Below are 25,481 nucleotides of genomic sequence, written 5' to 3' on the forward strand. Positions count from 1 at the left end.
ATAGTCTGAATCACTCTGGCAGGTTCTGTCATCGCAGTTAGTCATGACTCTCGAGAGACAATAGCAAAAAAGAAAGTGCTAAACATAATACTGCCAGTCCTGGTAATAATAACGTATCCAACCCCACACCCACTTTTATACCACCCAGAATAGAGCTTGCAGTTGAAGGAGTGTGTGCTTGGTCATCCTTCATCGCATATATTAAACTGAGTGGCGTATGAGTGATTCATCTCTTGTTTTTTATAACATGGCAACAATTGTTCCGTTATTTCTGCTCCATTGTAGGCTGAGGGACAGAGTCACGGTGAAAACAGGCCCACGTTACATTGTGCGTGAGACAGAAGATGGCACTTTCCAAATGACCATCAAGTCCGCAGTGAGATCAGACTCTGGGATTTATACCTGTAAGATCATTAATGAGTACGGCACAAAGCAGTGTGAAGGAAAGCTGGAGGTAAAAGGTACGCTTCTCTTTGAATCTACAGGTGTTTGTTGTTACTTTTTAAAGAATCAGAAATACAGATTTTAGATATAAAAGATATCGTCCATGGCGATGTCGGCATTTTCTCAAATGAAACTAGATGGCTTGTGGTGCTCAAAGCACCAAAACTAACATGTGAAAAACTCCACAGCAATGACTCTTTCTAAGAATTGTGACCTGGTTACTAGAGATAATTAACAGATGTTGTTGTGAAAAATGAAAATAGAAGCTATTTTCTTTCTACCTTATGCTGTACAGAAGGAGGGGCACATCTACTTGTGAATAATAGGCCAGAAAAATGGGTTTTTGATTGTAGGGTGAACTGTCCCTTTAAGAATGTACAAATCTTCCAATACCATTATGCCTTTGTTGATGCCATCGACTGGAGAATTAACCTAGTGTGAATAGTTTGATGAAGAAAACCCTCACAAGCATGGGGAGAACTTGCAAAAAGGTCCTACCCCAGCGTGATTTGAATCCAAGACGTATCATAACATATTGTATCGTAACGTATCGAAACATATCATAACGTATCATATTGTAATGTATCGTATTGTAACGTATCGTATTGTGTCGTATCATATCATCATATGATAACCCTCTTTCTGTGCGGCAAGTGAAAAAAAAAAGTGAAAATAATAAGATAAACTAACAAGAGCTCATAGTTTACAATAATTAAACAGTATTTACGTGGGACACAAACAACTGTCTCTTGAGTGAGAGCTCTGTGCTCAGCCACAGCAGCGTTTCCAGATGTGAATTTTGTTGCTTTCTCTGAATTTGAAATTGATGGTCCTGAAACGATACTTAAAAAAGGCACAAAGGTTGTGAAATCACAACCGGGTGAATGGTCCTGGAACAACACAAATTATCATGCCGTAGGAACAGCACAAACACGGTGATATCAGATACACCGACTGGTATCGCTTAACAGCACTCTTTAGAATATGTCTTTAATGTCCATCCAGCACCACCAGTTGAGCCCAGTCTGGCAGTCATCCGCCCAGTCAGGGACATCACGGCCAAGGCTGGAGATACAGTTTTGTTTGAGTGTCATGTCATCGGCCCGAAGGACACCGATGTGGACTGGCTGGCAGATGGGAAACTGATCCAGCCGGCATTGCTCAACTGTAAGATGCACTTCGACGGAAGAAAGTGCCGTCTGCTGCTCAACTCCGTCCACGAGGACGACAGCGGGACATACATGTGCAAGCTCAGCACGGCTAAGGGTACGACTCAAGATTAAATATCGCTGTATGTGTGATGTCAAATGAATGTACTTATTGTTCTGTCTGCCTCTTCTGCTACTCATGAATTAAAATGTTTACTCTTCAGAGGAAGTGACATCATGTGGAAAACTCAAAGTCATCCCTTCAATTGAACCTCTCTTCACCCGTAAGCTGGATGTTCTAGAGGTCATTGAGGGACGAAACGCTCGATTTGACTGCAAAGTCAGTGGGACGCCGCCTCCTAAGGTCACCTGGAGCCACTTTGGTAAGGAGAAAATAGATATTATTATTATAACTTTTAACCATATCGCCCATGCCCTTTGTGAAATTACCGTTCCACCCCTTTCTTTACTTTTTTTCTTTTATTTCTTACCCTCTCTTTTCTGCTTTAGACCATCTACTAAAAGAGAGTGAGGACATTCGTATTGTTCAGGAGGGCGGCCGTCACTCTCTCATCATCGCTCACGTGACCAGCGAGGATGAAGGTTTTTTCACGGTCACGGCCCGTAACAGTCACGGCGAGGCAGAGAGCTCTGCCGAACTTTACATACAAGAACCGCGGCCAGCCATCTCCTCCCAGATGTAAGAGGGTGTTAAATCTTTAACCGTCGCTGCTTATCGGTTAAAAAAAATGCCATTTCTATCTGGCATTTCTTCTCTTCCCTTCAGGGCTAAACTGGAGAAGATGCCATCGATCCCAGAGGAGCCGGAGGTCCCAGAGAATGAGGTGGAACGTTTCACCATGCCCGACTTCATCAAACCGCTTTACGACCTGGATGTGATCGAGGGAAAGGAGGCCGTGCTCAAATGTAAAGTGGCTGGTTTGCCTTACCCCACCATCGTCTGGTTCCACAACGGCAAAAGGATTGAGAGCACCGAGGACAGAAAGATGACACAGTGTAAGTGTATTAATATTCAATCAATGTTCAGGCGTTCACAAAGCTATTAAACTCTGGGCTATTTATTCCAGACGGCTCTTATTTTGCATATTTATTGGAAGTTAAAAGGAAAATTAATATATTAATGAAAATGAAAATGAAGCAAGAAATGAATCAATTGAATGAAGGAAAGAAAACTTAAAACTAAAATGACTATGACTTTGCATGAAGACAAAAACCTGAGCAAATAATCTCAGGCACAATAGGCAAGCCAAGAGTTTAATTAACCGCCACGTTATCGATGCAGTATATGAATGTTTTGTTTTACTGAACTCTGTATACCTAAATGACAAGAGACACTGTTTAATCATCTTACTTGTGGGCAAATACTGGATTTAATCTGACATTGTTAAATGCAGTGAGTTAAAGTAGTTGATTAAAGACTCTAGCTGACCAGTACACTTCATAACCTTTCTTCTCTGCTTCCTCCTGCAGACCGTGACGTCCACAGCCTGGTCATCCGCTCTGTGTGTCATGCACACGGTGGCGTCTACAAGAGCGTCATCTCTAACAAAGTTGGCAAGGCCACCTGCTATGCTCACCTCTATGTCACAGGTGACTTTCATTCATTTTTCGGCTTGCAGCTCAACAGAAACACGAGGGGCCCCGTGCAAGATCCAGATCTGATGCTACTTCAGAGGCAGCTGTTCTGTTCTTTATTTTTTGTCTCTTTTTAGAATATTCTCAACAACAAGGTGGTCTATAAATAGGACTAGATGGAATCATTTCTAACAGCAAGACTTGAAAGTGTTGTTTTTTTTTAATTATCATTATTATTCTTTGGTAATATTTTTGTGAATGAAATTTGCTCAAAAATGGAGCAGAACAGTGGGGGAAACGAGGAAATCTTACAAATCCACAACTCCTGCTCAACAGATGGCATTCATCAGGCTGAAACAAGCAATTTCCGACAAATTTACAGCAAATGCAGATCAGAAGCATTTACGGACCACTAATTCCATGATGATGATTTTTTAGATATCCTCCCTGACCCTCCTGATGGGACTCCAGTGATAGAATCCATCACCGGTAAAACCATCACCATAAGCTGGAAGAAACCAAGGAGACTGGACCCTTCCATTGGTACGCAAGATTGATATTTAAAAGGATCTCATTTTAAGATCTTTATATTAGTTTCAACATTTTGCTGCAGAATTTTGCATTAAACCCCTTTTTTCTTTTAGACCCCAGCTCCCTGATGTACGCCATCCAACAGCAAGCTCTGGGCTCCATCCAGTGGACCATCATAGCTTCTGGCCTGAAGGAGACCACCTACACCATCACCACCCTCTCCAAAAGTGTGCGTTACGCTTTCAGGATCCTGACCATCACCTCCAAAGCCTTCAGCAAGCCCTCGCCTGCCACCGACCCAGTGCAGCTCCTGGACAGAGGTACATTCAGATTCACAGAGCATCCATCCATCTTTAATTATGTATGACGTGTTTATTAAGTATTATCTGTGCGCACATTGTCTTCCAGGTGCCTATCTTCAGGAGGCTCCAGTGATTGTTGATAAGCCAGACATTGTGTATGTGATGGAAAACCAGTCAGTCACCATCACTGTCACACTCAATCATGTCAACGCTGCAGTCATCTGGAAGAGGTATGTGTGTCTCCGCTGTCAAGCTCCTCATAAGTGTGTCTTTTTCTTTAATTTGTGTTTAGAAGAAGAAAATATAATGAGTAAAAAAGACAAAGAAATCAACTGCTTACTTGCATGATTTCTCCAGTACATGCAGTATATTTCCATACAGCCATTGTTGGTTTGATGATCTGTTTATACTGCAGTTGGAATCGTAGATTTTAACATCCATGCTGTCATCACATGATAAGTTATCACAATTAAGTCAAATGGTGATGAGGTCAAGGGTATTACAGGGCGGTCCTGGTGTATGACCGACAAGGCATAAATACAGTATGACAGTGCAAACAGGCAGCTGTTTAATTCCAAGCGATTATCAAAGCTCATCAAAGATTCCAGGACAGTGACAAAAGGTCTATCGTTGTGCCCTGACTCAACACTCGAGCGAGAGCCTAACCTCTGCTGCTCACCTATCAACAGTTTATTTATCCATGTTTACAGTATAAATACTTTTCTGCAGGAGGGGAGCTGTTCTGTCCAGCAAGCCAGGCCTGTACGAGATGACAATGCCAGATGACGACCAGCACACGCTCAAGCTGCTCAAAGTGAAGAGCGCTGACATCGGCGAGATGACGTTTCTGGCCTCCAACAAGTACGGCAGTGACAGCTGCACCTTCAATGTGGAAATAGCAGGTATGGAGTTGATTCATTTATCATTTATCCATCTAAAACATGATGCAATTTGGTACTTTACCTTGGCAACTCCGTCCACAGCTCCACCAACGTTTGAAACTATCATGGAGGACTTGGACGTCTGTACTGGGGAGACTCCTCGCTTCGCTGTGGTTGTGGAGGGCAAACCTGTTCCCGACATACTCTGGTTCAAGGTTTTTATCCATTTTTAAACTCTTGAAATTGAATTGTAGCCAAGTAGATTGTTTAAATTGTTATAAACCTTCAAAGAGCCATTGCTGAAACTTACAGCGTTTGCTTTCAGAATGACACCCTGCTGTCGGAGAGCAGCCATTACACGTTTGTATACGATGATAATGAATGCTCCCTGGTGGTCCTGAACGCTCGTCCGGAAGACTCCGGTGTTTACACCTGCACTGCTAGGAACTTGGCAGGATCTGTGTCCTGTAAAGCTGAACTCACCATTCATGAAGGTAAGAGGTCAACGAAAAAGCTATACAATCTGTGAAGTGAAGGAACATTAAGTCTTTTGTGTGATTAGATGTGCATTTCCCTGTATCCAATTAAAAAAAACTCATTACCGCAGCTAAAGTTAAAGAGGATCCAATGGAAGATGAGCAGACTATTCTGAGGAAAATGCGCAGACTGACTGACCACTATGACATCCACAAAGAAATTAAAAGGTGAGTGAATTTTAAGCCCACATTTCGTCCCGTGTTTTGATGCAAGCAAAATGTATTGTATTGCTATTTTGTAGAGATATAAGTTTTTAAAGCTAAGCTGATGTAAAAATGAAGCTTTCCTACCGAATTTCTCCTCCAGAGGTGCGTTTTCCTATATAAAACGTGTGACGCAGAAGGTGGGCAAAATGGACTATGCTGCAAAGTTTATATCCACACGGGCCAAGAAGAAGGCATCTGCTCTGAGAGAGATGAACCTGCTTTCCAAGATGGACCACGAGAGAGTCCTTTACTTCCATGACGCCTTTGAGAAAAAGAACGCAGTCATTATCATCACTGAATTGTATCCTTATTATGCAGTCAGAACACAGAGTACTGTGCTGCAGAGTACACAATTAGCCTCTGAAAGTAAGCGAAATGATCTCAATCAAAATGTATTTTATTGTCACCTCTCGCCCTGTGTTGTTCTGAAAAGCCTCTAATTAGAATATACTCTCTTGTTAAAAGTGGAATAACCATGCATACATATTGTTAAGCCTTAATTCATCTTTAAAGATGCCACGAGGAGCTGCTTGACAGATTTACAAAGAAATCTACAATAATGGAGTCTGACGTAAGTCCTTTTTCTTGACTGAACGGCAAATCTTGAACTAAGATCTAGTAATCAGATGTATGTCATTTTAAAAGATCTAATAAATAACAGTTATACTGGCACTTTTGTGTTCTGGGATCACCAGGTACGTTCATGTATAAGACAACTGCTTGAGGGACTGGATTACCTTCATCATCTCAGCATCATACACCTGGACATTAAGGTAGATTCTCATGAATCCACACTCGTTGCTGCTGTTTCATGTAAAAACTATATGAAAAAAGAAATCTTCAAAAATGTGCACTGGTACTTTTTTTTTCACTGTTTTTCTGATGGCAGGAAAAATAACAAAATATATTTTTCTTATTCTCTCCCAAGCCTGATAACATCCTCATGGCGGACCCCCACAGTGATCAGATCCGAATCTGTGACTTCGGCAACGCAGTGGTGTTCACACCCGACGAGGCTCAGTACTGCAAATATGGCACACCAGAATTTGTTGCGCCAGAAATTGTCAATCAGACCCCTGTGTCAAAAGCATCAGACATCTGGTAGAGTACCTCTTGAAATTATACCTGAATAAGTTGTTTGTTTTGTTTTAACCCAGTATCTTTTTGTAATTATCGTCTTTGTTTTCCCAGGCCAGTTGGAGTTATTGCATATCTGTGGTGAGCAAAATCATTCTCATTATAATAATTGATTTTCTTTATGATTAAACGTATCCCAGGATGCTGAAATCAATGTCAGTTTATGACAGTTATTTCCTTATGTTATCAGTCTGACGGGGGTTTCTCCATTTGCTGGAGAGAACGACCGCAGCTCCGTATTGAACATCAGGAACTATAATGTGGCCTTCGAAGAGAGCATGTTTGCTGAGCTTTGCCGAGAAGCCAAAGGGTTCATCATAAAGCTGCTAGTAGCAGACAGACTGTGAGTAACACTGCTGGATCTTTTCTTTCTATTTTTTTGTCCAAGGTCTGTTTAATGTGATTATTGTGTTAAATACAGAGATATAGATATATGCATAATAATTCCAACAGTACATTTAGGAATTGAGTAATAAATATGCTGAATAATACACAGGGGAAATATTTTCAGTCAATGTTATTTGATGCTATCTTAATTTAAAGTGTTTCCATAAACTTTACATAAACTGTTCTGTGTAGAGATAAGAATCTGAACAAGAATGTAAAAAGACAAAGTCGCTCATGTTAATCATTTTGTCCGAATATAAGATGCTTATCAAATGAAGTTGGTGTTTATATTATTTTCTAGTCCCTGTCTGCAACTCATATACTGTCTTCCTCCATTTGTTAAGACAGTCTATTTTATTCAGCCATATTTTGTATCAAATGTTCATGAACCTGGAATACTGAAATATTTCTTAATGTCTTTCTAGGAGACCTGATACTCAGGAATGTCTCCGACACCCTTGGTTCAAGGTAAGATGAGGCCAGTGGCACTTCACGCTACACGGATAACCATTAATAACCTCTTTCTGTATTTATTTCTACTTGACAATACTAAGCAAGGGCCCGTTCATTATTTCTTTACAGACACTTAGCAAGGGGAAGGCCATAAATACAGAGGCACTGAAGAAGTTTGTATCTCGCAGAAAATGGCAGGTGAGGGATGTTATATTTACTGTTTGGGGTGTTTCTACAAACCATTATTCCTTCATGCCTGCAAATTATTAAATGGCCATGTTTTTCCATTTTTTAATGGTATTTAATTTCCCATTTTTCACAGCGTTCACTAATCAGCTATAAATCAAAGATGGTCATGAGGTCCATACCTGAGTTGCTAAACGATTCGTCCAGCCATATCTCCATTGCAGTACCAAGGCACCTTAAAGAAGGTTCACCTTTGCCATCATCATCTTCTGATTCTGATGAAGACATTGATGAATTGCCATTTATTCCAATGCCGCTTAACATGGAATTCTCTGGATCGAGGATGTCACTGAATGACATCCAGACAAGTGAGCAGGAAACAGGAAAGCAGGATGGAACAAGTAAATGGTCTGGATCTCCTGTTCAAGTCCAGGAGGCGATGGATTGTGATCCAAAACAAACAGAAAAAGAGGGGGTTGAACTAACGGGTAAAGGCCGAATGCGGAAAAAGTCATCACAGGACAATGACAAGGGTTCCTCAGATGAAGAATCACCCGGTGAATTACCGCAAAAGTCAGAGATGACTAGAAAACCTCTGAGAAGGGGTTCAAGCATGGAGTCAGACAAACCAGAGGGTGGACGGCGAAGAGGAGAGCTAAGACGTGGCGGCTCAGCAGACAGTGCATTGCTACTCCGGATTACACCTGAGGAGGGACCTGAAGAAGGAAACCAAGAGGACGGCAGGAGAGTTCTCAAGAAAGCTGTCTCTATGGAACTACCGAGGAGGAGCACCAGCCCAGGAACTGCCAAGATGAGTCAAGAAGACTATGCTCTGAAACTGGAGCTGATGAGGCAGCGACTGCTTCGTGGTGGCTCTGCGGACAAGAAGATGAGTGGACTGAGAGGACCCCTGTTGGAAACGTTAGGAATGGGAGATGAAAATCGTGCAATATCCTCAGATCGCTACTCTCGTACTGCTCGTTTGGGCCCACCACCACTTATCAGAGCTGCATCAAGTGATTCAGCAAGGGACGAAGTTCCGAAACCCAAAGTTTTGCGTAAAACTGCATCATTCAGTCAAGGTGATTCAGAACCCATACCTTTACACCGCCGGTTGGGAGCTCCATTGGAGATTCCCTTGGCACAGGTAGAAGAGAGAAGACTCAAGGAGGCCATATCCATGTCATCTCTCACTGAGCAAACCAAGCTAGACTCCCGTCCAGTGACTCCCAGGGAACCTTCGCCAAAACCACCAACACCAGAGTCCATCATGCAGGAAAGTCCAACTAAAACAGAAAGCGAGGAATCATTTATGGAGAAAGAGACAAAGTCTGATGAGACTATGAATGAAAAGATGGATGGGCTGACAACTGATAGTAATTTTGATGAGAGATCGAGCACAAGTGGTTTCTCAGAGAAGGACATGAGCATATCAGAAGAACCAATGATTGAATCAGAGTACATGGGCCAGAGAATTCCTACACCTCCTCTTGAAGTTCAGAGCTCTAAACTAGAAGAAAAAATGGAGGAAGAAGACAGAGAAAAAGAGGAAGAAGTAAAGGAAGATATTATGAAAGAAGAGGAAAGAATTGTCAGTGTTGCTGAATTAAATGCTAAAGAAAATGAAAGGGTTTTTGAGGAAAAGATTGAAGAAGAAGTAAATAAGCCTGCAAAGTCTTCTGACATTACGATAACTACAAGCTCTGTTATGGTCAAACCAACACAGGAATATTCTCATACCCCAGAAAATGTTGTGTCAACTTATGTGCCACCCTCGCTTCCTTCTCGAGTTGTTCTTCCAGATGGAAGGACTTCAGCATATGCCAGTATTATGCAGACCATCATGGTCCCTTCACTTCAGCCTGCCAGTGAAGAAACTTTAGGCCCCTCTACACCTGTTGCTGTTCCAGCCATCTCAGCACCAGATGGTCCACCAAAGCCAGTCATTGTATCAACCACCGAGCACCCTGCTGTGTACTCCAGGGTAGCATCGCCTGAAATGATCACAAAGGAACCAAGTCCACCAAGGACTATCACGCTTTCCTCATCCCAACAAGAGCTCCCACCAGGAATGGACCTTGATGACATTAGCTCTGAAGAAGTCTTTGAGGCTCGCTTCAAAAAACGTGAGTCTTCCCTCACAAGAAGTCTGAAATTTCTGTCACGGTCAAAGAATGAGGAAAAAGCACCAGCAGACTCTACAGAGTCAGGTGAGGAGATATACAGACCTGGGCCAATTGGTGCACCATTGGAATTATCACAGAGGAGACTTGAAGAGAAATCAAAGTCAGTCCAAGACCTTCGTGAAGCTCAAAAGGACCAAGGTTTTATGAGAAGGCTCTCTTTGCGCCTGAAGAGAACTCCATCTGCTGAGCGCAAGGAGGACACGACCAAAGACGATGATTCAGTTGCTTCCAGACGTAGGCTTTCATGGACCCTCGGCCAAAGAGGTTCACAGGAAAAGAAGGAAGTAGAGATGAGCCGCATGGATGGTGGAGGTGAAGCAGTGGTGGAACAAGATGAAAAGGAGCTCAAGAAACCTAATGAGTCACCAGTCTTGGCAATGCGCAGAAAGATCGAATCAACAGTGGCGGGTATCTCCACAAGAATTCGCAGCTACTCAGAGGAAAGGAAAGCATCACAGGACAAAGACACAAAGAGGACGCCCATTCTTTCCATGCTTCGCCGTTCTGCATCCGAGAACCGTGGTCCAAAGGTTCCCAGTGTTCCTCAGAACCAGCTGGCATCTCAGGCCAGCAATGGTGCCTCAACAGAGTCCCTAGACTCTATGTCCAGCCTCAAGTCCGACACATCAAAGGGTATGAAGAAATTACTTACACATCTTGTTGAATTTGACTCCACATTTGACTATAAGAAACTATCAATCTTAAATGCATTGATGATTGATTTGTGGATTGGTTGATTTTCTCACTTGCAAAGGTGTGGAGGCTGAGCGCAGATCCCGCTGGGATCGATGGGGTCTGACCAGAGGGAGGCGGGACAAGACAGTATCACAGCCTGACATACCATCAGCAATCTCCCGAGACAATAGTTCCCTACGTTCACGCCAGTACTCCAAACTGGCTTCTGGTAAGTCACGCAAGAGTGTAGAGTATATGAAGAAACAGTGATTACACATACACACAAGGTTACAAGATTTTGGGAGGTATGATGAATCATCTTTCTTCGGGAATTAGATAAGAAGACCAGATTCATGTCTGTCCGTTAGATATGAGGCAAAAGCCACAGCCAGTTAGCTTAGCTTAGCAGACAGAGTGGAAACGGCTAGCAGGGCGCTATTGCTTCCTTCATCACCATACGGTTGGCAGGTAACCAGCTTATACTTCACAAAGAAATAGACTGGAATATAAACCCAAACCCAAGAAAGTGAACCAAGCCTTTGACATAGTGGCAAAACCCTGTAATTGCATCATCCAAGTCTTTGTCCCGTCATTTCTTAACCACAGGAAGTGTTTAGGTTTTTTGGGGGTTTTTTTTGGCTTCATGTACCACTGATCAACTTCAATGAGAATGAAAAAGGCCTCCAACACTATATCCAGTTTTCCTTGACACATCTACTGTTAGAAAGCTTTTGTTACCATCAAAGAGAGCCTGGATAGCTGTTTCCCTGTTTCCAGTCTATATTCTAACCATCAATATATGATGTGGACGTGATACAGGTTGTGTAATGTCTTTTTCTCGCAGATTTCCCTCCAGTATTCCACATCAAGCTGAGAGATCATGTCCTCCTGGAGGGGGATCCAGTCACACTCAGCTGTTTGCCAGCAGGCAGCCCCCACCCACACATCACCTGGATGAAAGGTACAGATGATGTAATGATGTAAATAAGGCAGTATTTCATATATTATCGTACAGATGGATGATCAGACTTACTTCACTTGCTAATTACAGTAATTTACATGATTATTCTCAGTGGCACGAGTGCAGACACATAATGATGGCTTACATTGTATCTGGCTGTACACTAACATATGTTGCCAGGACAACAGATGTTGCATAAAGTGTATAAAGGAAGGACAGAATATATTTTTTAATCTTGACAGAACCTTCTCTTCATCCTTATCATTTATAATATGTTTTGTAAACCTAAATATTCATAATTTTGACGATGTTTATCCATGTGTGTTTCCTCAGATAAGAAGCCCCTGGAGATTGATGCTAGGATGAACATGATCGCCTGCCCTGATGGCCGGCAGCTACTGATGATCATGCAGACCACCAAAAAGGATGCAGGGGTCTATGAATGTGTTGCTACAAACCCCCTGGCCACCGTGTCCAGCTCCTGCACAATATCTCTTGCTCGTAAGTCCTGATACAAGATTTATGCCAGTCTGTGAGAGGCAGTGAAGCAATATGCAGTATATATTATAAATAAATAGAGTAATAAATCGAAGTAATCTTCTACTCTTGGCCGGAAAGAAACTGTTTGGCATGTCAGAGCCCAAGGACGGATGATGTGATGGTCATACTGATATATTTTGTGTTTGCAGGTCTTCCCAATCGTCCTGGGACCCCTGAAATACCTCAGAAGTACAACAACACAGCCTTGGTACTGTGGAGGCCTTCAGACACAATGGCACCATGCACATACTCTCTGGAGAGGAAAGCAGAGGGTCAGTGTTTATGATTTAATGTTTTATTCAGGTTTGAAGCTTGGCATACACTGCACGATTATAGAATTGTTGTTTAATTCTGACTCATTCTGCACGATTAAATCATCTGCGATATAAAACCAAAGCTCATGATTTATGTGCTGACACTGTGCATGTAAAAAAGGAAAAGAAATCAGCTGTTGTCCGTTAAACTGAGTCTGTGCTCATGTCAGTCATTAGTGAAGGCAGATACATTAAATGGAAGCATTTGCTGAGGACCACAACTGGACCAACCTGTCGCCATGGCACTGTCTTTGCCGCTTTAGGCAGGCGCATTGAGAGAAAAAAAAAAAGGTCAATCTGTTGCTGACCACAAATTTCTGACACCTTAGAAATGTGTCCGATGCCAATTCTTGAGCAGAGCGACTGGTTGGCCCTCACTTCCCTTTGTACACAACACGGCAAACAATGCCTGACGAAGCAAGAAAAAAAAGAGTCATGCAGATCAAAAATCAGGTCAGAAACAGACTCAAATTGTACAGTGTATCCCCAGCTTCAAAGAGATGACATAGATCAGATGTCCGGGAATGCTTTTCAGATCGTTACATAGATCCACACATAATGGTCGGTCAGAGTATCTGTTGTGTGTTGCCCTGAGCATGCTGGTATCAGTTCAAGCTATGAGAAGATTTATCACTTCCAAATCTGTTGACAAACACACACATACACACACATATATATAATATATACTGTAGGTATACATATGTTTCACTGTGCAGCACATCCTTTCACATCATCAACAAGAGCACATCAGTAATAAAACAGGATCTTAAGGTTGCTATGGAAACATGTGGGCCACAGCCTACAGGTGAAGATGAAGTAGTGATATCTATACGGAAGATGAGATCTGCCAGCCTGGAACATAAATACATTATACAACCCTCAACAGCTCAATGTAGGACTGGCATTCAACCGAATGGAAATGTTTACTTCATAGTATTGATACGCAAATAAATATGAAAAATAAGACTGGCTGAGGATTAGAAAAATTGTGTGTTTGTGTATTTGATGTATAATAATGGCAAGTGTGATATAATTATACTATAAACTGTCCCTTGAAACAACATACTGATGATGTTTTTTTTTTCTCCCCCAGGTGAGACCAACTGGTTGATCGTGGCTACAGGTGTGGCAGACTGTTATTACAATGTGGTGGACTTACCAGCAGGGGGCGCCTTCAGGTTTAGGGTGGCTTGTGTCAACAAAGCTGGCCAGGGCCCCTACAGCAACCTCTCAGAAGTCATAAGCCTGGAGGCTGCAGGTGTGTATAAAACGAAAATCTTGGATAATTTTGTATTACTTTTAGATAAAGCCGCACAAAATACTGTACATTGGAATGGATTTTTATGTACTAACATGAAAGAAAGGATTCAAATTATGTAGTTTTTGTTCTATTTGTTTTGGTCGACATGTTTATAGTATATCAAGTGTTTAAGGTATGTTCTTTCTCTCCAGAACCAGCTAAATCCAGCGCTCCTGTGGTGGTCAAGACTGCCCCAGCAACCACTCCTCCTGCCCCTGTGGTGATGATGTCATCCATGAAAGTGCCTCCCATTAAACCAGCTCCTAGTAAATCCACCACAGTAACGCCCGCTCCTCCCGCAGCTTCAGCTCCTGCTCCTGCTCCATCTGTGACTAAATCTGCGTCTCCGGTAACCATCAAAGCCACAGTGCAGGTCGACGCTACCCGCCCTGCTGTTACGCCGCCCGTTACGACAGCCCCCGCCCCAGAACAAGCTCCTGCTCAGACCACCACCGCTGTGCAAGCCCCGCCAGCCAAAGCCAAGACCACTCTGAGCATCAGTATGAGCAAACCTCAGACCAAGTTGGCGCCTCCACCTGTCGTGCCACCCAAACCTCACAGTCCAATAAGCCCAGTCCCCACAATAATCACCAAACCTCCTTCTCCTGTATCGCCACCTGCGCCTGTCATCGGGAAGCCTATTTCATCTGTTCCCATGTACAAGCCGACTACGACCGCTCGCGTTACTCCGCCTTCTCAACCCAGCTCCACACCGACAACCACCACCCCTCCTGTGACTCCTGTGACCATCACGCAGCCTGTGGTGGTGGTGCAGAGCTTGACCCCTGTGCTGCAGGGAGGGGACAGTCGGAGTACGCCATCTGGGCGGATCACACCGTCAGGACGAGTTACACCTTCGGGACGCAGGACGCCGCTGGGAAAGCCTGGAGAGGGATCTCTGCGCCAGGGAGTTCCACAGAAGCCTTACACCTTCATGGATGAGAAAGCAAGGTAGCGATAAAATTACCCACAAAACTATATGTTTTTAAAGAAAAAATAGGCAATTTCACATCCTTTTAACGACCATACCAAACCATATCTGTGTAAAATAAAATAAAATAGTTAGAGAGCAGGAGCAGAGACTAACAGGAACAGTTAAATGGTTGATAGCTCTCTAATGAAGACATTTTAAACGTATTAAACTCAATGGTCATTAAGCATTTGCAAAGGGAAGTATTGACTTCTTCTTCATCACACACAGGGGTCGGTTCGGTGTGATCCGTGAGTGCCGAGAGAATGCCACGGGCAACCTCTTCATGGCCAAGATTGTCCCGTATGAGGCAGACAGCAAACAGGATGTGCTTCAGGAGTACGACATCCTCAAGTCTCTTCATCACGAAAGGATCATGGCTCTGCACGAAGCGTACGTCACGCCGCGATACCTGGTGCTCATCTCCGAGTACTGCAGCGGGAAGGAGCTGCTCTTCAGCCTCATAGACAGGTGAAGCCAAACATCTGCACTTGCTGAACTGGGTGGTCGAAATCATTGCTTGGTTTCCTGTTAACACAGCCTTAAAATATTCCTCCTGGAGCTGAATTAATTTTCCGGTGCGTTTCAGGTTCCGTTACTCCGAGGATGACGTGGTGACCTACATTGTGCAGATCCTCCAGGGTCTGGATTACCTCCATACCCGGCGCATCCTCCACCTGGACGTCAAGCCAGAGAACGTCATCGTCACCTACATGAACGTCATCAAGATCATTGATTTTGGCAGCGCTCAGACTTACAACCCACTCTTCCTCAAGCAGTTCAGCCCTCCTATTGGAACACTGGAGTATATGTGTAAGAGTCCTGTTCTTCACACACTGCTGGGAATTTAATCAGATGACTGTGTGTAATGTAAAAATGATCACCCGACTGCAGCTTTTTGCTATCTTTCAGCTCATTATTGTAGTTTTAGGGCTCTGGTGTTTCTGATCACACAGAAAAATCCCTAATGAACCGACTGTAATCTAGCTGCCCTGCACAAAATGTGTGCCATTTAGCATCTTAAGAGCCAGATATTTCCCTTAGGCTTGGTTGAGACCGAAACAGAGCTGAAAGGAGAGCAATTTATGGCATTAATATTGACCGGGTGGATGGAAACACAACAGTATCAGTATCGCAACTCTTTGCTAACACATTAGCCACATCAGCCTGACCATTCAGACAGCAGGCTGCGGCCAGAAAATCAAGGAAAATCATTCCTGTATGTAGTTCAGTCAGTGAGTTACCTAAACTTTATTTACTCAGCAAGTCTCATTAACACCAACATCTATTTCACACGATGAAATATGCGCAAGAGTAAGACAAACTTATTTGTGACACAGAAACTAAATTAAAAGTGCAATATATACGATTTTTAGTTTAAACCGTTATAAAACAGTATGTGGTCAAATAACAGTGACAAAGACATCTCTGTATTGGGGTACAGAGATATCTTCTGAAGTTAGCATGCTGACCAATTAGCCCCCCGCCCACTTTTTACCCCATGCAGTAGTAATCCGACAGTAGAACACCAACATGAAGTCAGATAATAGGAGCGCTAGTAGTTAGATACCGTTAACAGCATTTATTGGTGTGGTCCCGGTATGTGTGCGGAGTGTGAACCTGACAGGTGGCCAATTCTCACGTATTGCACCTTTAAACAATCACAAGTGTTTTAAGAAATATTAAAGACAAATTAAAGTCCCTCAGAGAAATCACAGCCTGTAATTTTAGTGTATGTTACGCTCCATTGCAGTTCTGTTTACTTGGCGATTATATTGCAAAGAAAATGAAACAAAGCACACTTTATAGAGTACAACCAAAAGATCTTACTCCTTGTTGATTTATTGTATTGATACAGATCTTCTCATATCATTTGCTGATATTGATGGTTTATGTAACTGTTCTCTTTGTGGGCGTCCACCAGCAACTGAAACACAGGAGAGTTACAATCAAACTAAAACTACGCATTCACACATTTAAAAAAATAAAAAATCGACACATACCCTCACAGATAATTAATGATAAACTGTTGTTTGTTATTAATGTTGTTACAAAGAGCATTTTCACAGTTCAATATAAAACTATGAAGGCTGTGCATTTTTTTTCCCTTTCTTCTCCTTTCAGCTCCGGAGATGTTGAAAGGGGACGTTGTTGGCCCTCCAGCTGACATCTGGAGCGTGGGCGTACTAACTTTCATCATGTGAGTTCTGCTTTCACAGCTTCCACCCAGCAAGCCCTCTTTAAATAGCAACGTAACAGTGTTCATTATGTGAAATGAAGCTTATGATTGAGCAATTTGTCTGCTGCATTCGCATTTCAGATTTCAGGTATTTTCTTTATGCTGTGATTTTTGACGTGTCGTAGACATCTTGCTGCTCTTGTAATATTGAATGAATTCACGACAAACTCTCTCAGATATTGTTGTGTTTTGATGTTTTAAAGGATCTCTTGTGAGTTTCACATCTTCTCCCGGGTCTTTCTAGGTTGAGCGGCAGGTCGCCTTTTATCGAAATTGATCCTCAGGAGACTGAAGCCAGGATCCAGGCGGCGAAGTTTGACCTCTCTAAACTCTACCAGAATGTGTCCCAAAGTGCCTCTCTGTTTCTTAAAAAGATCCTCTGTAGCTACCCATGGTAAGACGGTAACATTAACCCTGTTCTGTTAGAATTTCTTTTTGTATTTTATTTTGAAACATTCAAAAAAAGACAATAATATCATCAACAGAAAGTGAAGAATTGTGAAGAGAAAGTTTTGACGTGATTTAAAGACATCTGTGTATTGTGTTGCTGAGATATCCACTGCAGTTAGCATGCTAACCAGCTAGCCTGTCCTGTCATAATACCACTTTGTAGTTAAAGAAGTATTAGTCCGATAGTATTACCCCGTCGTAGAGGGGAGTGTGGCTAATAGTTCAAGCAAGACGTGACCACAGGACCGTCACTGCACCACATCATGTACATTTCTCTAAAATCCTCCCTGCCTGGTCTTCAACAGGGCCCGTCCCTCCATTAAGGACTGCTTCAATAACTCCTGGCTTCAAGATGCCTACCTGATGCGCCTCCGTAGGCAGACTCTCACCTTTACAACCACCCGTCTCAAGGATTTCTTGGCCGAACAGCAGCGCAGGCGGGAGGTGGTGGCCACCAAGCACAAAGTTCTCCTGCGGTCCTACCAGAGCTCGCCGCAAACCCCCACCAGCCCCTCCACGCCGAATGTGCCCACTTCACCCACCACACCTGTCACCCAGTGAACACAGGCTTCCACGCGTCGGTTGTCGGGACTGTAGGACGAGACGATGAGGTGGTCCCTTCAGGTTTGAGTTGTCGAACTCGGTCGGAAGAAAAAGAGAAACTCAAGAAACCAGCAGCGGCTGTGATCTACAGAGACGACTTTTTCTCCTGTGGTTCTGAAAGAGAAGCGAAAAAGAATTCTTTCACACCGAAGGGAACTCTTACTTACAAGAGCCTGAGAGCATTTTTTTTTTTATACGGTGGACCTTTGTTCATACGAGGCGGGATGTTGTCTTCTAGTTAGTACCTCAAGGTTTGTAACTTTGCATACGTTTTGGATAAATGACTTCCTTTCTTACCGTCACCTCTTCAGTCATTAGAGGGGACACAAGTGAATACCATGAAAGGCCTAAAATTACTGTTTCATCCAAGTTGTTAACAAGGTTCCAAGATAATGAATATTTAGCACAATTTGAAAACAAAGAGTGCTTTTAACCGATTGCTACACCTCTACTAAATCAATCTGTACAAGCATAGTCACCTGTTCCCGGACCAGAAGTACATTCTATGATGTCTAGTTCTGTGTCCTTGACGAAGGCCAGCCTTGAATGCTACGTATTTCTCTCTGTAAACATTAAGAATTAAAGTAGTTAGTCGCGCTACAGCACCTGAGTTTTTATACTGCTGTAGCATCTCAGTGATTGTCAGGATTGTAGCAGTTCCAGTTCCTTTCTTTGTTTTGAGTTTTTTGAGTTCAGAGGAAACATCGAAGGATTCTCTACAAGGGCTACTAGAAAAAAAGCACTCTTACAGTCAGCACAAAATTTCTTCCCTAATGTTACTGAATAGGATAGTAATGATTCTCTCACTCTCAGAGGCAGAACTGATTGGTTTGTAGGCCGTCGTTTCTGCTCCAAGAAGTGACGTTTGACAGCACAACTGGTTCCGTGATAGCTGCTTGGCGGGCGCTAGTTCCTTCAGCACAGATAAGCTAACAAACCACCTCGTTGGCTTCCAGGTAAACGAAACTCCTCCGCTCAGCCCGGTGTAAAAGGATCCAGCATGATTAGCTTGTTAGATATTATGAAAATGAGATTTACAATGTGTGCTGAGTCAGTCGGTCATTAAATGTCAGATTATTCAGGGGGTCAGTGGTGAAATGAATCCCTTTAGAAACCCACTGGTGATCCCGGGGTGCCCCAAAGTGCCCTTAACCAGTCAGCAGTAGTCAGCATTAAAAAAAAAACAAAAAACGGCCTCTTTAATTCATTGATAAAAGGACGTTTATTGAGACGTTACTGAGTGTATTAGTTTTTATTTTAGCTGTAATTTTCACTCGCTAACAGCTCTGAAAAAAAAAGGTTTTGCTTCATTTGGTTTATCTAAATTATAGGTTTTAAATTGCAGAACTTTTTTTTTTAATAAATAAAGTGAAGTAAGATTTAAATGGTTATAATTAGCATCACAGGAAGCTGACAGGAAACTGTTCACAGAAATAAATATATATGCAAGATTGTTGCCCCTGCAGACTGTGCTGAACATTAAAACATAAACGTTAAAATATTAATTTGTAAATAAGAGATGCTCAAACTCCATTTTCTATATGAGATAAGACACATTTAGGTCCCTGTTCACACAGGACTTCTATTACCTTGGGAGCTCTGGTCATTTTTTAATAATTGCAGACGTCTTAATCTTAATCTGTGATTAAATCTGTGATCTTTATCCCGTGTTAATCTGCCATGTCCGTAATACCACATTTCACCAAACACCAAAGTCGTGTTAGTCTCTTTGAATCGGCATCTCTGTGATTAAGGGTTGTATTTTTAAAACATCTGAAGTAAGAAATTTGATCTCAGCTTGTAATATATGCGCAGCAGTAAACAGCTGTACTGTGAAATTGGCAATATTGACATTTAAAATGCGTGGCAGAGAAGGTTTGAAGGAAGAGTACAGCCATAAAGCATCTTTTGCTTCATTTAAATGAGCTGCAAATGTATATTTGTGCTTCTAACACATGCAGAAAATTGGCAAATCAACTCTTAACCTTGTTTATAATGTGGCTGCTGAAGAAACACTTCGATATAAGAAGCCTCGACATCATATCCAGGAGATAATGTCAGTAAATCAGAGTACATGCTTCTCACAAAACACAAACGTGAGGTGGTAATTTCGTCTGCCTGGTAATACCAGTCCTGTCCAAATAGGGTTTTAACCAATCAATTAAAATAACAGAAATTAAAATAGGTGTATGTTCATCATCTCTCTGGTTTTAGTCCCATAAAACTCTTAACTTTCCTTTCAGACGACACGACTGAAGACTGCAGTTGGACACATAATGAAAATTGTCTCTTGGTTGAAAGTAGAACACGACTCAGCGGCTTAACGGTGTTGAAAAGTTATTTATGTTCTCATATGCAAAAGATTAATACAGTGAATAAAGAACTAGTTAGTTTAGTCTGTTTCCAGATATATTTATTATATATAAGATATATATATATAGAAGTTTATCCTCAGAGTCACTCCAGGTACATTTGCTTTAACATCGATGGTTTGATCTCTCCTCTTTATTTTACAGTTGATAAAAGTTTGTACTTCTTTGTTTCGTTCACTTTCAAGACCAGCATGTGAAACATTTGCACAAATGTCAGATTATTTTTGATCAGGTTTTGATCATTTTTACTGTCACGTGTGTTGACGTCAAGGACAGATTTTCACACTTAACACACATCGAGTGTCGTCTCGGATTTATTTTTGGAAAGAAAACATCAAGAGGTCATAATCAGACGCTGATGAGATGATACCCAGAAACATCATCATCAAATCAATCTGTGCTTTGACTGACAGAGATTGTCGGTAATTCTTTGAAATAATTTTACTACTTCTATATATTCTAATGCTACTGCTAGATTAAAATACTGCCCTCTCCTGCAGCTCTGTGTCTCTGGCTCAAGTTTCCTTACAGAGTCGATCACAGAAGGGAGCTGTTTTTTAAAAATCTGAATGAAAAAACATGCAAGATCAGCATGAGAATGCAACACTGAATTCTACAACGTCTGTGCAATATATTTTTGTTCTTTAGTCGTACGAGATGGAAAAACAAACAGGGTTTTGAAGAAGATGTTGAACGATCCACGTTTTGTATTAAAAAAAAAATAAATCCTACGCCGTATTTTGTGGCATGTGTTGCAGTGCCTCGTGATGGATATTAGACACGCAGAGAAAATAGTTTGTTCAACGAAATGACAAGCGTCTTTATTTTGATTATATGAATGTGACGGCTTCGTGTGTGTGTGTGTGTGTGTGTGTTTGCGCAAAAAAAAAAAAAAAAAAGTTTATTTATTGAGTGACTGTATTTGTTATAGCTTCTGCTTTTTAATTTTGTGAAATTTCTGAATCTGGCATGGAAAAAGGCATGACAGCTGTTTAGGCTATGAACAAATAAAGGAAATATGACAAAGATACGAACGCAGTGAAACAGTTTGTTTTTACAGTGGATGAAAACTGTGGTGTACTTAGACTTAGACAACTTTATTAATCCTTTTGGGAGGTAGTTGAAGCTCCATGTCACACACAGCACTGTTACATACATATATAAGATAAAGAAAGAATAAAAACCAAAGTACAGGCAGCTGATTAACACAAAATATTGGACCCAATGAGACACTAGATCACTAAACACACAGAGACAGTTCTGAGTTCAGTTTAAGGCCGCTCCCATCCACATGTCCCCTACCACCAATAATTATGTGTGTATTTTCACCAGGGATGACTCACATTTCAACCACGAACACGACTATTAACTGCCCCACGAAATCACAGGAGTATTTGATTTGAAGGCTTTATAAGGACGGAGAGGATCTGCGTAACATTTGTTGCACATCTTCAGTCAGTCTTGTCATGTCGGGTGTTTCCTAATATCCAAAACGGGAAGGGAATGTCTGGTTTTTCCACCCTGATCCCAGAGGACCTGCAAGACTCCTCCTGACCTCCACATATAAAGCGTGATGTCATCAAGGTTTGCTGACTCTGGAGTGGATCTGAAGGGAGCAGCTTCAAGAGGATCTCCAAGGTAAGACCGGAGATGTTATGTTCCTTTTTCATGGAAGAAATATTGACATGACACTGTAAAAAAAAACAAAAAACCCACAGGTGTCAATAACTAAATTAATGATGCTAACTTTTAATAAGCAGTATAGTCAAAATATCTGCAGTGAAAAGGGCCTTCTGGACATTAAATACATTTAAAAAACAATCATTCCTTCTCTACCTAAACTCTTCTGACCACTGCAGATGTCCAAAGTGAAGGCTGCACCTCCTCCTGGATGTTCTCTGAACATCAGCGATCCTCAGGTCCAGGAAGCTGCCATCCGAATCCAAGCATCATATCGAGGCCACAGGTACCAAAATGTCCAGTGTGTCTGTGAGATTCAGTTGCATTTTAAGTGGAGCAGAGCCCGACCGGTACTCGATTATTATGGACCGATGCTGATACCAATCTTAGGGAGAAATAAATTCTAACATTTTTGCAAGATCTCCCTCTAATGCAGTTAATGAAACACAGGCAGGATATTTTAAAAATGACATCAGTGCACTAAAACAGTTAAGTTCACTGGAAGTTTGATGATTATAAATGAATCTGAGCATGTTTTTTTTTCTGCATTCTGCATTAAAATATCATAACTAAAACAAAACATCACCCCCCTTGATGACAGAAGGCTTTTAAACCAACCCAGTCGGCATATAAAAGTTGTCAATGTGTGTCTTCTTGTCACCACAAACACATTGTCTTATAGTGAAACTGAAAATATCAGCAGGTGTTACAAAGTGCCATGGACCCTCATCAACAACATCCAGTAGTCTCAGTCGAACTCTTAAAGGCCGTCACTGGCTTGCTAGCCTTCTGTATCACATTATACTTGTTTTGACTTTTGATAATCTTGTTTATTTGAAGCATTCTCAGTGAGTTTTTGCCAGTCTAGTGAGTTCATATATTCCTGTGTTTCTCATTTAGGTCGCGTAAAGAGCTGAGGGAGAAAGGCCCTCCGAAGATCCTGCAGGATCTCAAAGACGTGGCTCTTGTCGAGGGCAGCGCCGCGAAGCTGGAGTGCAGAGTCAGCGCCTTCCCCGACCCTTTCATCGTCTGGTACAAGGACGGCAAAGAGCTGAAGGACGGCCCCAAGTACCGCTACGTGTTCGAGGACCCAGATTTCGTGGCGCTGGTGGTCCGAGATGGGGTTCTGGCTGATCTGGGAAAATACAGCGTTACTATTAAAAACCCGTTTGGAGAAACACGAGGATCTGCTTGTATTCTAGTGGAAGGTGTGTAGCTCTTGTTTCTATACTAGAAATGACTTGACACTAATGTCTGCTCCTGTTTGACATACCTGATCTTTCTCTTTGAACCAATATCCAATATTACTTGACTGGTTTATGGAGCGTTTGCATCATGTTCTCACAGTCCCTGCTAAGGTTTCCAAAGGCCCAGACAACCTCAAGGCCAAGAGAGGAACAACGGTGGTGCTGAAGGCTGAAATAAGCGGGGAGCCTCCTCCTGACGTCGCCTGGCTCAAAGATGGAGACGACATCAAGGAAGACGACAGGTGGAATGCTGTTTTATTTAATAATTCTGAGAAAAGCATTTATAATAAAATTGTGATGATGATGGTGCTTCAAATGTCCTTCAGGGTGTTCTTCGATATCGGCGACACCAACACGATCCTGACCATCAAAAATGCGAAGTTGTCCGACGCCGGGAAGTACGAGGTGTTTGTGGAGAACAACCTGGGAACGGATCAGTCCTTCGCTCGGGTCGACATCCTCTGAAGTCCAGCTGACAATATACTGTATTAATGCTGTGGGCCAACCTGTATATAACTTTAATCAAGCTCATAATAAAAATTATTAATAATTTCTTGGCACCTTTTTTGAGCATTTTTTTTAGTCACGACGGTTGATGAGGAAACCATTTTATATTGTGATATCAATATATAAATATCTTTACATTTAACATTTGGATGAGAGGTTTATTTTAAAGGGTGCACATGAGAGATGAGTTAAAACATCACATACTGTTATTTATTATTGTTCCATCTCATTTGTCCTGGTTGATAAGAACAGCTACAGCCTGATTGTAGCTGGTTTCTATACAGTATGAAATATACAACAAAATATACTTTTCTTTGGCTCCGTATTAGGATAATCATGACAGGAATGTGCCGCTCGTTTGAATAAAAAGATCACATGTGGATTAAAAGTTATTTTCTACTATGTGGACACTGAAGAAGATTTGTTTTGCCGTCAGCACCATCTAGCTGTGACCAGATGAATTGCAACTTCACTCACACACCAGCTTCTTATTTGACTTGATTTTATTCTGCAAACATGAGCAAAAAGCTTAAATAAAGACTGAATTCCCTTCACAGATTCATTCAGAGACAGAAAACAATCCATTTTTTTATACAGACACACACAAAACAACAAAAACTGGTTGGAGAATATTGTGAAAATATAAAAATACTTTCCTGACTTTCTCTTTTTCATCTAAGACCTAAGACACTGTTTCTTTCAAGGTGACTTTTCCTGTTCAAAATGCAGTTTGTTAAACCTGCATTCATGCTTATTCTGTTAAAGGTGCAATACGTAAGAATTGTTCACATCTCAAATTTATACCTCTGAACAGGTAGGGGGCAGCAGATCACCATAGTAACTGCTAACTGTAGCCGCTGTTAACTTGGTAGCTCAGTTAGCCGTGCAGCTAGCAGTCAGACTGGAAGCTTGGGGTGGTATTTTGGGAAAATACTGCAACCACAGTTCATATACATATTTAATAAAACACCAAAACTTTTACCTCTTCACATTCTGATGCTGATGTTTATGTTTTGATCTCAAATTCTTACATATTGCACTTTTAATAGCCTAGATGAAGACAATATAATCCTACAAGTATGAGTAAAAAACATACAAGTTGAACTGTTTCAGTGAATGTTATGCCCCCAGGCATAATAAATTAATAATATATTATGAACAAGTCTTTATGTCATCATTCATAATCAATACATACGTTTGCGTATTGTTGCAGGAGTCTGTTTTTTGCAGATTTAAACACACACTGTGAAGTTTGGTGTGGGCACTTTAAAGACAGTCCCTAACTTCCTCTTTTTCCCTCGGTCGGTTTCAAGGCTGCCCTCAGTGTGCTGACACGGTCTCACGTCACAGTTGTGCCTGAACCCATTAAAAGAAAAAAAAAAACAAACTAAAAATAAATAACGAAAAGTCGCATTGAAACTCCAGAAAAGTGAAATTAATCCACTTCAGACGCAAAAAAACGTGTGTAAAAATATGTTTCATGCACTTTAATTCTCATTTCCACTCAAAACAAAGTGTTAAAAAAGTAAAATGAAATACTAGATTCTTTTTTTAATGTCTCCACATAATTTTAAAGGGTAATAATTAAAGAAGTGATCGAGTAAACTTGTACATTGGAGGTGATGCTGT

The 25,481-nt window shown here is 41.6% G+C and overlaps 2 protein-coding genes across 5 annotated transcripts in view; both read left to right on the forward strand.

Moving 5' to 3' along the window:
- Positions 1–21,448, forward strand: part of spegb (striated muscle enriched protein kinase b) — a 39,001-nt gene extending 17,553 nt beyond the window's left edge. For all 3 annotated transcript variants that reach the window (XM_037109948.1, XM_037109950.1, XM_037109949.1), the window contains 33 exons: positions 286–461; positions 1,450–1,710; positions 1,817–1,975; positions 2,103–2,292; positions 2,380–2,609; positions 3,084–3,203; positions 3,627–3,731; positions 3,833–4,039; positions 4,128–4,251; positions 4,751–4,923; positions 5,005–5,117; positions 5,228–5,396; positions 5,510–5,606; positions 5,746–5,946; positions 6,159–6,216; positions 6,341–6,418; positions 6,574–6,746; positions 6,837–6,863; positions 6,973–7,125; positions 7,595–7,637; positions 7,752–7,820; positions 7,945–10,627; positions 10,749–10,898; positions 11,514–11,630; positions 11,964–12,131; positions 12,320–12,442; positions 13,578–13,742; positions 13,937–14,735; positions 14,986–15,225; positions 15,344–15,567; positions 16,879–16,954; positions 17,238–17,387; positions 17,749–21,448. In XM_037109948.1, coding sequence (XP_036965843.1) covers positions 286–461; positions 1,450–1,710; positions 1,817–1,975; positions 2,103–2,292; positions 2,380–2,609; positions 3,084–3,203; positions 3,627–3,731; positions 3,833–4,039; positions 4,128–4,251; positions 4,751–4,923; positions 5,005–5,117; positions 5,228–5,396; positions 5,510–5,606; positions 5,746–5,946; positions 6,159–6,216; positions 6,341–6,418; positions 6,574–6,746; positions 6,837–6,863; positions 6,973–7,125; positions 7,595–7,637; positions 7,752–7,820; positions 7,945–10,627; positions 10,749–10,898; positions 11,514–11,630; positions 11,964–12,131; positions 12,320–12,442; positions 13,578–13,742; positions 13,937–14,735; positions 14,986–15,225; positions 15,344–15,567; positions 16,879–16,954; positions 17,238–17,387; positions 17,749–18,004 — 8,077 coding nt within the window. In that variant the 3' untranslated portion in view covers positions 18,005–21,448. The remainder of the gene's footprint in view (positions 1–285; positions 462–1,449; positions 1,711–1,816; positions 1,976–2,102; positions 2,293–2,379; positions 2,610–3,083; positions 3,204–3,626; positions 3,732–3,832; positions 4,040–4,127; positions 4,252–4,750; positions 4,924–5,004; positions 5,118–5,227; positions 5,397–5,509; positions 5,607–5,745; positions 5,947–6,158; positions 6,217–6,340; positions 6,419–6,573; positions 6,747–6,836; positions 6,864–6,972; positions 7,126–7,594; positions 7,638–7,751; positions 7,821–7,944; positions 10,628–10,748; positions 10,899–11,513; positions 11,631–11,963; positions 12,132–12,319; positions 12,443–13,577; positions 13,743–13,936; positions 14,736–14,985; positions 15,226–15,343; positions 15,568–16,878; positions 16,955–17,237; positions 17,388–17,748) is intronic.
- A 128-nt stretch (positions 21,449–21,576) lies between these two features.
- On the forward strand, positions 21,577–23,881 carry LOC119025920 (SPEG neighbor protein-like). 2 transcript variants are annotated; one of them, XM_037109952.1, is made up of 5 exons: positions 21,577–22,056; positions 22,278–22,384; positions 22,999–23,306; positions 23,446–23,587; positions 23,672–23,881. In XM_037109952.1, the coding sequence occupies exons 2-5, from the start codon at positions 22,278–22,280 to the stop codon at positions 23,808–23,810; spliced, it is 696 nt and encodes a 231-aa protein (XP_036965847.1). In that variant the 5' UTR covers positions 21,577–22,056; the 3' UTR covers positions 23,811–23,881. The 2 variants fall into 2 exon arrangements, with proteins under 2 accessions (XP_036965847.1, XP_036965846.1); XM_037109951.1 differs by having other exon boundaries at positions 23,446–23,881.
- The last annotated feature ends 1,600 nt before the right edge of the window (positions 23,882–25,481 follow it).

This window comes from Acanthopagrus latus, chromosome 9 (genome assembly GCF_904848185.1).
Source record: "Acanthopagrus latus isolate v.2019 chromosome 9, fAcaLat1.1, whole genome shotgun sequence".
Taxonomy (NCBI): domain Eukaryota; kingdom Metazoa; phylum Chordata; class Actinopteri; order Spariformes; family Sparidae; genus Acanthopagrus; species Acanthopagrus latus.

What these genes read in the sequence shown, in the direction of transcription:
- LOC119025920 (XM_037109951.1), top strand. Translation starts at nt 22,278, where the DNA reads ATGTCCAAAGTGAAGGCTGCACCTCCTCCTGGATGTTCTCTGAACATC. An exon ending in GCATCATATCGAGGCCACAG is followed by an intron (nt 22,385 to 22,998) that starts GTACCAAAATGT and finishes TTTCTCATTTAG; the next exon opens with GTCGCGTAAAGAGCTGAGGG. An exon ending in TGCTTGTATTCTAGTGGAAG is followed by an intron (nt 23,307 to 23,445) that starts GTGTGTAGCTCT and finishes ATGTTCTCACAG; the next exon opens with TCCCTGCTAAGGTTTCCAAA.